The following is a 13500-nucleotide window of genomic DNA, read 5'->3' on the forward strand; positions in this document are numbered from 1 at the left end:
AGTGCATAAGCTGATTGACGGTACACCATATGAATTTATAAGGACTCTCCCCAACTGTAAATGATTCTCTTTCGGGGGCTTAAAAAAATTCTTAAGTAATAGGGCCACTGAACCATAAAAGGAAAACAATGGTTAAGTACTTTGAGAAAACAAAAGAGTTATGGTTACAGCTACAATAAAATAAAGATTGTTTCCTAAATCTATTATCAGTCAGTTGATCCCTTATACTCTCAATAAAGATTTCACTTAAAGAAATACATCTTGCCAAGCAGAGAAGGAAGATAACAGGAGTGAAGCTCATTTTTCCAGAATCACGGTATTTTCTCCTTGAAGAAACAAGAACCTCTGGCATGGAGAGTAAATTGCATCAATGCAATTTAGAGCAAGTTACCCTCAGAAAACTACTGATTCTACATTTCAAGCCCTATTCATGAATACCAATATCCTAATTTCAGTTTTTAAAAGATGATTAGTAGGAGAAATCTCTATTATTAAAATAGTGGAATTAGTTAAGATGAAAAAAATTTTATTTTGACTTCAAAATCTTAAAAATATTTAAAAATAGTGCAAAAATCCACAGGAGGTTTAAAAATATTATTTTTTACACCAAATGCATAAAAGATATGGTCATATATATCTCACACTGAAGACAATGTTTGAATCATAAAGCAGACTTAATTAGACCTTTACACCAGGTTCTAATGAGACATCTTCAGGTGGATAGTATTTGTGACAAAAACAAACAGGAGAAAAAGGAATAATCTCCAAAAGAGATTAATTCAAATATATGAAGAACACACACTACCTGCCTAATGATGACTATAACTAGTCATTGTCTGACATTAAACTACAGCCAATAGTCTCTTTTCTATAAAAATTGCAGGTTACTGTAAACCCATATGTAGGCCCAGCTCATGAAAAAAGGCCATACCTTAGCTCACATCCTGAAGTCTGTGTGAAAAGCTATTTGAGTTCAAGGCACCTAGCTGGAAGTAGGTCTCTGAGACTGACAATGGATCCAACATGGTAAAAGCAATCAGCGACGGCCGCTACCATGGTATCCGCTGCTTTGTGCATACGTTGAATCTGGTTGTGATCACTGCCCTGAAGAAATACGAGGAATCAACTGAAGTTTCTACTATTGCACAGAATTATCTGCAAACATTTTCCACTATGCTGTGAATTCCAACTAAACAGCTAATAAATTAAGCAAATTTTGGCTCTGTGACATATAATCTGAACTAGGATGTGAGCAGAATGGGCAAATCTTTCTTGTGTAAACAAAAAGAGAAAAACCCGTAATTCAAAATTCAGTTATACTGAATTGCCTCTGCTAATACTATCACCCAAATTAGGTTGATATTTGTAAGGCTAACTACAAAATATCAGAACTATGTTCTTTTATAACCTATAAACTGAAAATAGCTCAATGTAGCTATTTCTTGGTTGAACATTACAAAAGACCACATCAATCCCCTGAACTTCTAATTCTAAAGTGAAAACTATCACACCGTTGAAATAAATATTTAAAACACAGTGAGATGTTGAAGAAGTAATCAGGAGACCACAATGTTGAAACGTCCCGATTCAGAAATAATAAGAATTAGCATTTTAGAGAAAGATTCTAAAACTCTAAGAGAATGAAACGTCTACATTAACCTATAAAACAATGTGTCATACCATACTCCACAGTTCTAGAGCTCTTTGCCAGGAATTACAGTTCAAAAAAATTAAAAGTAAGTAGAAAGATTTTTTTAAAATATTACTGTGGAGAATTATTTGCTTCTAATGTCTACAGAAAACATGAAAATTCTTGAAATGCATCACTACACAGGGCGAAGACCTTTATAAGATGAGTGATTTCCATGATTACTTTAAAGCTTAGTTTTTAACTCTAGATTCTTTTTTTTTAATTTAAACTCTTTCCAAAAGGAAGTATGAATTTTAGTTTTTAGTATAATTTACGTGAAAGTTGAAAATAAAATCTTCTTTGTCTTGGGAAGCAAAGATAAGCAATATGAGAGAATGGAATATTCAAAACAGCGGTCTGAGAAGCCTTTGAAAATAAGAAAAATCTCGATTTCTAGATTAGATAAAAATATAACAATTTTTAGGTCAGATTAAATATTACAGGATAAATAAAGGTGCTGTGTGCTGTTGTGGAATGGGTTGCCAAAAGTAATATGCTTCACCAAGAGCCACTTCAGCTGAGGCAAAGAAGAGATACTAAAATAAAGGTTGGTATTGCTGTCTCCATCACCAAGTAAAAAGTTGATCGACCACTGAACTTGGTCAAGGTCATCAAAAAAAGAAACTTAAAAAAGTATATATGGCTACAATAAATGCTTCTTGGCTAAGAAATTAGGTCTTTTTCATTTCATACATTTGAGAGGCAGAGGTAAAAAGAAGACATAGGAAATGTTTTTCCAATGAAAACAAAATGAGGAGAACTGAAACTGAAACCTACAGGAACGTTAAAGGAGTTAAAATAAGAAAGTTTGACACAAAATATGTCTTTTAAGAAGTAGATCAACTAAACTTATTGCTTAGTTAGATAAAAAGGAATTGGGTAATTTCTACAAGAGAATTCAGTTATTTTATAATATGAACTTCGCACTAGAAGACACTTTGAGATAGTTAAGGGAAACGGCAATCAAGGATGCTTACTTTAACACTGTTAGAGAGAAGTTCAAAGTCAAAGAACACCTTACACTTAACGTAGCCATTTGTGTCATGTCCTCATTGGCAATTAAGATTATTCGATTGACGGTAAGTCCCTCTTTCAAAATTTTGGTGGAATTATCAAATACTAAATATACAAAACACGATTATTTGCCTACTGGAGTCCAGAAGGCGAAGTCTGCACAGAAGATTAAGGACAAAATATCTGCCTTTGCTCCTATTCCAAGGAAGCTATGAAGTGTCACACTTAATCAAAAGTGAAACCAAACTACCATGGCTATACTTTGACTTCATGTTGAGATAAAACAGGTTGGAATGGCCAGCAGACGAATTTCACCAAGAATGGTATTTAAAAGCTAAAGGGGGTAGGGGAGGGTGTAGCTCAATGGTAGAGCACATGCTTAGCATGCAACGAGGTCCTGGGTTCAAGCCCCAGTATCTCCATTAAAAAATAGTAACAATAATAACAAATAAATAAATAGACCTAATGACTCCCCAAAATAAGTAAGTAAGTAAGTAAGTAAATAAATAAATAAATAAAAGCTGAAGGGGTCACATCTTCTCACTGTGATTATTTTGTGGGAAGAAAATGAACTTTCACATTAGATAATTATATTCCAATTCAAGCAGAAAATATATATATATAAAAGTTTAAAGTATTATGTTACCTATGCCACAAATCCCTTTACTAATAGAGATAACAGAGATGCTTTTGAGTTCTTTCTTTAAGAATCTAAAATAAATTGTTCATCAATAACTGGTCATAAGTAGGGGGGAGTGTTTTTGCTTATTATTTAAATATCTAATATTGCTATACACACTCTTGAAAAGAAAAAATAATTTTATTTCCAACACACTGCCTCAATCTCTGCAAGCAGATACCAGATCAGCTTGAAAACACAGTAGAAGAAAAATACACATCAAAAAGTAAGATATTTTCAGAGGAATGCTTTTTATTAATTCTTTTGAGCAAGGAAAACATCAAATGGGTAAAGCTGACGTATTCTTCAATTGAGTGATAATTATATAAGTGCTACCAGCTCACATTCTACAGTTTAACTTACTTAGTGTAATAATCCAGTAATTATTTCTTAGGCACAACTTGAATGTTGTGCATATCTAATGAAACATGCTGCCTTTTAACATCTTATCATAGTGCTAACTTAAAAATTCTTCAGGGGAATTAAAAAAGATGAGCAAAAGAAAACATCAGAAAAATTCTGCAGAATCTTCATTATTGTATATACTTTATCAGAAGCAAATCTTTCAATTAAAAAATTTTACTTGTCAACATTTAAAATATTTTGAATGTATCCTAGATTTCCAAAGGCAGATAAGAGAAAAGTACACCTCCCCAACTTCTAATTATTCACTGATGCATAAATTGAATTGTTCTTTGGATGGTTAACTTGATAAATACACTTGATTGGGACATTAGATTTTAGATCTTATAGCTCTGCCACTAACCATCAGAGAACCTGGAAAAGATCACAGTATTTCTGGACTTTGTTTTCCTCGTTTATAAAAAGGTGGTTCTGAACTATCTGAACTCTAAAGAGAATCTCTTACAGTTTTAAAAACCAACTGATAACATGGGACAGGTTACTTACTGTGATATGCCCAGAAAGGTAAGATTATAAACTAAATCTTACTATGCAAGAGACTTCAAATTCAGCAATTAAGATTGCTTGAGGTTTTGTCAGAGATAAAAATAGTGGGAACTGTTCTGAAACTTTAAGCTCATCTAATGTAATCTGATAAGAAACAAATAATCATTTTATATTGGTATGTTATGCTACTGAGGTAGAAGTATTAAGTCAATTTTTAATTTGTATGAGTTTTTGTTTGTTCATCACTTAAATAATAGAATAAGCAGCATTTTGGCACTTTAAGTGTTTTTCAGGAACCAGCTAAGGCTCAAGTCTAGCCTTTACACAAGCATGAAACCTAAGTGATCACTGAACAATTCTGAGCAATGGTGTATAAAAATAGAAGTATCTGGGCTTTGGGTCAATTAACTTGTTTTTCTTCATAAATATTGTTTGTGATAATGAACATCACAGGCGTCAGGGGACTGGGGAGCTAAATCTAAGATTTATTAACTATTAGTAAGTTTTTAAATGTTAAACTCTAAGCAATAGTTTCATTCTTTGGCAAACAAGAATATTTTCTTGTCTACCACACAGAGCAGGAAAAACTAGTAAGACACCTGAGAACTTTTGAAATTGTGTATCTGACATAAAAGTTAGGTTATATCATTACTTCCATGTATTTTTAATATAAATCTATACGCTATTATATATTTATTGTAAGTTACTCACAATTTAAAGCAGTCTGGCTTACTCTCCAGACACAAAAAGAGAAATCAATAAAAGCATAGAGGCTGGAACATAAACACTATACAAATCAAAATTATTCAAATTGGCAAAACAAAAGGAATTCAGGAAATACTTCAGTCTTCTATCTGCCTAAGTCATTATTCTGACAGTTACAAAAATTCATTTTCACCAGATTTTTATTTCTCATAATCAGTATAAAATTAAGTGGTAGTGACCTTGGACTAATGCATCAGTAAAAATCTCATCACAGGCTGTCTCTGGTATGTATCTAACACTGACTGCTTATACCTTTAAACACCCTTTACCTCCTACTTTTCATATCATGCTCTCATTCTGGCATGCGTTCCCTCTCTACCCCTCTTTTGGCCTCTCGGCAACTATTTCTTCCACAGCTTGTAGATCTAAAAATTAAAACTACTAAACACAAATTATAAAACTAAAGAAAAAAATCAGATATTAAGACTTTTTGGGTTAAATTATTTTTAATTTGGATAAAATTTTTTCTGTTAGGAAAGAAAGAAAAGTGTTAATACTGCTACACTGAGGGCACCTGAAAAATAAAACATTTATGGTAACAGAAGTTTTCAAACACTAGGCATTGAGTGAATTCTACTTATCCTTTGTGGATAAATGTTAAACTATTTGTTCTTCCTAAGTGCCTATTACAGCAGGAGACAGGCAAAAGAAATAAGAACATTCAATTATCTTGGAATTCCTTTGATTCTTCTATTGAAGTGATTACTAAAGTGGCTTTTTAAATAATTTCTCTGAAATAAAGTAAATGAACTACTTAATATTATTGAGGCAAACAAAGTTAAACAGAACCAATACTTCAGTCAACCATTTCTCCATTTTTGTTCAAATTACAAAAATTTTCAATTGAACAATAAAAAAATACAAAATTTCCTTATGATGGCATCCTGAAATGTTCCAATTCTGTTTAGATTTTAAGCAATAGATGATGACAGAAAATGGCCTTAAGTGATAAATACATTTAACCTTATAGATACAGTTAAGGTATGTTTTTAAAATGGCGTAAAACCAGTATAGGTTTTTGCTACAAAACATATCATATATATTTAGAAAAAATTAATTTCTGAAAAAAATCCTCATAATTAATTACCTTTAATCTTGGCTGTTTCAGAAAAAAGTTGGAAAGTGTTGAATGTAAAAATTATCTATTTTTAAGTAATACTCTTTGGCCTAGTCCTCTGTGCTACCTAAAGGAATGTTATTCCTGATTTATCTTAACATAAATGCTTACTAATACTCAGCCAACAGCAGTATCAATCAGTTCACTTATGTTAACCATTAGATTTAAATTCACTCTCAGCAGTTACTACAAATTGTGAATCTTGAAAGGACTTATCAGAAGAAGTGGTAGATAATAAAAATACAGAATCAGGAGTAAAAGAATATTAAAATAGTATTATCTTTAGGAAATTCTTAATGCAATTTGTACAGTAAATATTTAACGGCTTTTTAAAGGCAGCCTAAATCATAATAAATCACTCCTAGTTGTCACCCTGCCATATCAACAGTTAATCTGGCCAAGAAAGCAGATGATAAATGAGAAGTATATTCATTCCTTGAATACTGCTCTGGTTTACACTAATACCAATCCCAGCAGAGTACTGTAATTATCAGTCACCAAACTAATCCTCGCCCATAAGAGATAATCATTCTGTTAAGGTATAATTATAATTGAAGAAATCTGAAACATGCCTTAGAGTCTATTATTTCAAAAGTTAAAATTCAGGGTCACTGTCTCTCTTGCCTTCTGAGAAGGCCTGCACTCTGTCTATGGAGTGTGTATCTACTTTTACTTTAAACACCCTGCACCTCTTAGCTTCTCTCCCTCTCACCTTTCTGAGATGGCCCATATTCTGCCTACACAGTATGTATCTCCTAAGCCTTTTCCCATTTTTCCCTTCTGAGTGAGATGGACCCCACTCTCTGTGAAGTGTGTCTCTCTCTTAATAAACTTGCTTTCACTTTAAGAAAAAAAGATAAAATTCAGAGGCTACTTTTCAGATATCTATATGTCTACTGATATATACATGCATATATAATTATATTTCATGTATTATTATATATACCAGCAAAAACTCTTAATTATAGAACTGACAGGCATAAAAGGAATTCCCATTGTGTTGTGCCACTGTGCCAACTCAAGTTCCTCCTCTAAGCAGTCATTCTTACTGAAGCCTTTGGATGTGTAAAAAGTTTGGTATTATGGCTGCAATATTGATTCTACCAAGTCATCTCCTCAGCATATTGCCTAAAAGGGGGTATGGTGTAGAAGGCAACCCAACTAATACATCGTCAATCCATCCTTCACCCAAGAGTTACCTGAGTTATCCTTTATTAAAATACAATGCCCCCTTGAAAGGCAAAAGGGTCATTTCCTTCTTTATATAAGTCTGTCTTGAAAAGGGCAAAATTCTGGAACAGTAGGACACACCTAGTTATAAGGTGCTTTGCTGGACAGGGATCAAAAGAGGACACTAGGTATCTTGCAGAGCAGGGAAGTGAAAAGTAAAAAGGAAGAGAAGAATGTTAAGGTAAAAACCAGCTACTTTTTGTAAAACTCTTAAGGTGAGGATGAGAACCAAAACACCACTCTAAACTGTGGCCACATTTAAAAACAAAAGCTAGGTTATTTATGGCAAATGACACTGGTTCTTCTGATATGGTAATAATTTGAAATTTCCTCTTTACATAAAATGTTTGGTTAAAAAAAAATCTAAACAGAGATTCTAACAATAGCATAGGTGGTATAAGATTTGAAAGTCCTTCCTCTTAAGAATCTCATGCCAAGACTCTGCACTCTGACAAAGAATTTCTACCAAGAAAAATTTCCTTCAGTTTTCAACCATGAAAATGGTTTGACTTATCTGATCAGATTAATAAAAATCCTCTTATTACCTGAGGACTCTTTTTAGAGTTAGATGAATTCTAAAATAACAGACAAAAAGCTCCAGAAAAATTATATCTAAAGCCTACTTACCATCATATAAAATTTTCCACATCTATAATTCTACCTGGATGACAGCTTTAAGGAAATAGCAGAAGAATGTATGACTGTGCATGTAGTCTCACCCTGCCATTCCTGAACCTTAACATTAAGAGACTTTAGATTCTCTACTAATGATTCTGAGCCTCTGTCAAGCCAATAAATGGTTGTTTCCTGTCTAACTGGGTCACTTAAATAACCTGGTAAGATCAGTACTGGAAAACTTCCACGTGGGATTACAGACTTCAGATTCTTATATGTTAACAAAAGAAACCATGCTCCCAGAACCATTCACCCAATAGTACTTGCAGTTTATTGAAGGAGATTCCTAGGAATAAATCTGCAGTCGCCAATATTAATACATAGGCAGAATAATGTAGTTAATAAATAATTTAAAGCCTCAGTTATATTATTGATTTTTTAAAGTCAAACATCTAGAACATAGAAAGTATTTCTACTCATGAACTAACTTTCCAGTAAATCCATAATATTAGTGCAAGAATGTTAATGGACACAAATCCTCAGTCCCCACAAATGGCAGAATGGGGAGAGGATACAAATAGCTCGAATGTCAAGATGGAAAGGATGAAAATCTCTTCCATGGCAGTTTAGTCTGCTAACTTCCATCCCAACTCTTCAGCTATACTGCAAGATAATCTTTTTTACAATGCAAATCTAATTAGAGCCCTGCTGAACTCCTTCTAATAGCTCTTCACTATATTTAAGAGCAAGGAACTATGAAGTTCTTCGAGCACTTGCTTTCTTCTCTAGCCTCATTTCCCACCTCTATCTCCTACCCACAGGATACCCAGGCATACCAGACTTCTTTAGATTTCCCTGAATATGTGATGCTTTCTTCCACTACTAACATTATTTTCGCAGCCTGGTATACCAGCCCCCATCCCTCTTCATTTAGTCAATTTCTACTTATTCTCTGGGCTTCCAAATCTGGGTTGATCCTCCAGTAATGTCTTACACTTCCAATACACCAGGTACTGTGTTATTAAAACTGTCTAGTTACTGTTTCCCCATTTATGTCAGTCCCTTCGAAAAAAGACCTTTCTTTGTTATGCTCTCATGAACATTCTATAAATATCTGTTAAATGAACAAATCAGTGATGTTCTTGTGACCAGGCCAGATCTTATCTATCGAAATATAATCACAATTTTCTAAAGCACAAATTAGATAAAAGCAAAGTAAACAATCTGCCTTTTCAGCTTAATGATATTTTTCTATTTCCTGTTATAGAAGATTTCAGACTTGGGGGGAAGAGTCAGCTAACCTATACAGTCTCCATCATTTTTTGAATTCTGAGATCAAAACTAGTTGGGTTTAGGCGTTGTCTTCAAGAGAGGATAATCTCAATTAGGTTATTCCTACTAGTAAAAAGTAAACTACCTTTTTGTACTTGGGCAAAACATTTTATCCTTCCTTTCATCCACAAAAGATAGAATTTTTAAGTATAGCATATACAGAAGAAATAACTTAAATGAAAAATCATTATATGTAATAATAATTATCATCTAAAGACTGCAAATTACAGAGAACCTATTTTTCTTTATCTAAGATGACCAAAGAGTACTATGTTAAAATTTCATTTGAACGGAAAAAAAATTACATGCCTTTTGTATGTGCTTGGTTTAAAAAAAGTACAAGTGAGAAATAAAGAAAAAAAACAAAGTAATACAATAAGATATATAAACATAATTAGTAAACTAATATTCGCTCTGTCTCACCAGAAAGAAGGAAAGAAAGAAAGCAGAAAGCAAGAAAGCAAGCCAGCCAGCCAGCCAGCCAGCCAGCCAGCAAGCCCCCAGGGCCTTCTATTTCTTACTGAGAAAAAAAAAGACAGAAATAATGTAAAAATGTTTTGAGCTGTGGTACACCTACACAGTAATTTTAAAGCCGTAACTCCAAAGCTTGATGAAGCACTAAAACATAACCTAAAAGTGATATATAAACAGAATGTATTTGCCTTGACCATTCTCTTCGTAGAGTATCCTGGGTTTTTGATTTTTTGGGGGGATGAGGCAGACAGGTAGTGGGGTGGGGAGGAGGCGGAAGCTCTGCACTTTGACACTGTTAAAACTGAATTTAGGCCAACTTCTGTGGGTAAAGACTTTATAAGAAATTGGACTATACTCTTCACTTTATTCTAATGAAAATATGAAAAGAAATACATCTTAAGTTTTAAAAGGCTGGAAAAGAAAAGATTTTACCTTCTCTCTGTGAAGTGGAAAGTGAATTCTCAAGATGCCAAACTTTCAAATGAAAGCAGAGGTGTTATAACATATATGTTTCTCTGGCTTCTTTTTTTAATAGAGGCTATAGATATCATGAGGGATCTCAACCATGATGCATATTTAGACCCTAATACAAAATTCTCTACAAGTGTTTCGTTTTTTTAAATTGAAGTTAAGTATAGTCAGTTTACAATGTTGTGTCATTTCTGGTTCTATGAGCATTTCCTGATCAGTAAAATAGTTTTTTAAAATAGTTACTGCACAGGGTCACTGTAAAGATAAAATAACAAATGAAATGAGCTCTGTGCATTGTCAATATGATCTTTACATGCATGTTTTACTGGTACAGAACTTAGAAGTCTGAAGTGTCATTTTTTCTTTACTGAAAGAAGGAAAGAATTTGAAGAATATTTTTTTCCAGGTAACCAACTAGAAACATAAAGAGCTCCAGTTAAACAAAATTTGGTTATCCTCTAACTGCAATGAAGTTTCTGTAGTGAATCACTCATTAACTAATCCATTTCATGCAGAAGTTTACTTAAAAAAAATTTTACTACATGCTATGTGAAAAGAAAATACATTAAATTAATAAAAGCAATGAAAAAGGTACTCTAGGTGTACAAATTCCAATTACTGCAATAAGCATCTTCTATAATTACCTTAGCACTCAGTATATAATTTCATTTTTGCAGGATCCAATAGAAATTATGGGATAAGGAAATACATAGTTTAAAGAAAGTTATTCTTACTTTAATGGTTTTATTCTCACATTTATAACAACACAAATTTATAATATTTTTAACCAAAGCAATAATAATTACATTCCAAATCTTTGCACAATTTTTCAACTAAGAAATAAAATACTACTGGAAAAACCACTCAAGGTTTCATAAATTCTTAATTTTTAGTTGTAAATGAGTATAATACATCTTAAAACAGAGAAATATAAGATACAGAAACACAAGAGTAAATTGCCCCTAAAAATACACAAGGGCAATTTCAAAGCTCTGTTTAATCTGCATTATTAATCGCTTTGTCAAAAAATATATGTTTATTGTGCAGGAGTAAGGAACACAGAAGGTCAGGGCAGAGAATAGGAAGTTCAATTAGACACGTCTTAATCAGACATTAACTCAATTAGAAAATCAGGTCTTCAGTTCAATTATGATACCACACTCTTTTTATACAATTATGTTAAAGCTGCTTAGGTTACTAGTTAGAAAGACTTTTGCCACAAAGGATGGGACCAAATATAATATTATTTTCTTCTCTACAACAGAAGTCTCACACTATCAAAGAAAATATACCTTTACATTTTCCTTCCCTAGCAAGAGTATGACCCTATAGCTTTTTATATTGCTACCAAGTGGCTCTTCTTTGATCTCTTAATTTGTGATTCTTACTGCCTGTCAGCGAGCCACTAGTTTTTAAAGTGATAATGATAGTACAATAAGCTAACAGAGTCATGATAATCTGACAAGTTGGTTTCTCTCAGAAAAATAAGGACTGCCAAACACCGTTTCTCTAATGACCAATTCTCTGCCATCATTTGATGTATATTGCATTTCCCAAATTTTAGGTTCTTAAAAAATAAGTGAGAACAGGTAGAACAAATATACTGCAAAGATGGTAAAGAAGATTAATTCAATCAAAAAGACCACTGACAAAGGAATATACTTCCTCCAGCCTAATACTGATGTTTATAGAAGCATCATCTTTAAGTAAAACTGACACCACTGAATGGACTGTGCTAAGAGATTGGAAAAAGTTACCAGGAAAATGTTATTTAAAAAAGAGTTCTTGATTACAAAACTCACCATCTGACTTCTAGTGAGGTATAAACTTAAACTTAAATCAGATTCATTTAAAAACTCAATTTCCCAAGAAGATAAATACACTTTATTATAACTCTAACAAATACTGAATCCTCTGACTTCTAAAATCCATTAATCCCACAGTTCTACTTCTATGAATCTACTCTGCAGAGACTTCTACAAGTTCTGAAAGATGTATGTCTGAGGTTATTATAAATCAGAAATAACTCAAATGTCCACTAATAGATGGTTAAGTAAAATACAACATCTATACACAATGCATACTCAGAAGTATTAAGAATATCAGCAATATGAACTTACTGACAGTGAAGATATTGTTGATCTCAATATTGAATAAAACTAGGTTCTATCTGTGTAATTGGTACAGCGTGAAAGCATTTAAGAAAAACTATATCTATAGCTGTAAGATCACATAGGGAGCTGTCTGATAAGCCACTGTGAATAAACATTTCTGACTGTAGGATTTGGTAGGTACTTTTTCTCTGTAGTTTTATTTATTATCTGTGCATATGTGTGTTTAATTAGCATGTATCATTTTAAAAAACCACAAAGCTATTAAAAAAAGATCGTTACAGGTCAAGAGAAATGAACAAAGTCTAGTACCTTAAACGGTTGGTGTAGGTATCAACACAGGTCTTCATTTTGGCTAATAATGTACCAACAGAAGTTTGACACTCTGACTGTTCTTCTTCCTCTTCACCATTCTCTGTCGAAAGAGGCAACAATAGGGGCACCATGCACGTACAGGAAGCAATGGCCCGGAGCAATTCCAGCAGAGCTCGATACAGTGGCACATGCCTTGCCATGTCGAGAACTATACAAAGGAAGGGGGAAAAGCATAAAATGAGCACATGCGCAATATGAAAGTAAATCCACAGCAGTGAATCTTCTACTTGGATATTAATATTATTAATTGGTTAGTTGGTAAATGGGCTAATGTTAATGTTAGTGAAGGACCAACATGAAAAGTGTATAGGCACTTTCAGGGAACAAAAAAATGAGTAAGGCATAGAATTGGGGTGATAACAAGAAATGTAATTAAGTACCATTTAGGTATATCACACATAAAAATGGTTAAGTAGTCCAGATAATCCACTATGGCAGTAAATATATGTATCAGTATGATGTAAAAATATATTTTAAAAATTAAATTGAAATGAAGCCATTGTGTCTCAGGTAAAACAAAATATGACCACAGTTTATCAGAAGTATAATTCAACAAATCAACTTGTTAGGAAAAAAAAGTTGACAATGCTATCTTTCAATTATCAGCTATAAGTCAAATGAATTTTCTTTCTTAATACATGTTACATGCATCTAAAAATGGATATCCTACTCTAAGAACATGTATTGCTTCTAAAGCTTTTATAAGTTGCTTTGTTAG

The 13500-nt window shown here is 32.9% G+C and overlaps 1 protein-coding gene across 4 annotated transcripts in view; it reads right to left on the bottom strand.

The window, feature by feature from the left end:
• Positions 1-13500, bottom strand: part of BIRC6 (baculoviral IAP repeat containing 6) — a 193619-nt gene that overhangs the window by 21416 nt on the left and 158703 nt on the right. For all 4 annotated transcript variants that reach the window (XM_015242776.3, XM_031684939.2, XM_031684936.2 and 1 more), the window contains exon 66: positions 12720-12930. In XM_015242776.3, the coding sequence (XP_015098262.2) occupies positions 12720-12930 (211 nt within the window). The remainder of the gene's footprint in view (positions 1-12719; positions 12931-13500) is intronic.

Source organism: Vicugna pacos, chromosome 15 (genome assembly GCF_048564905.1).
Source record: "Vicugna pacos chromosome 15, VicPac4, whole genome shotgun sequence".
Taxonomy (NCBI): Eukaryota; Metazoa; Chordata; class Mammalia; order Artiodactyla; family Camelidae; genus Vicugna; species Vicugna pacos.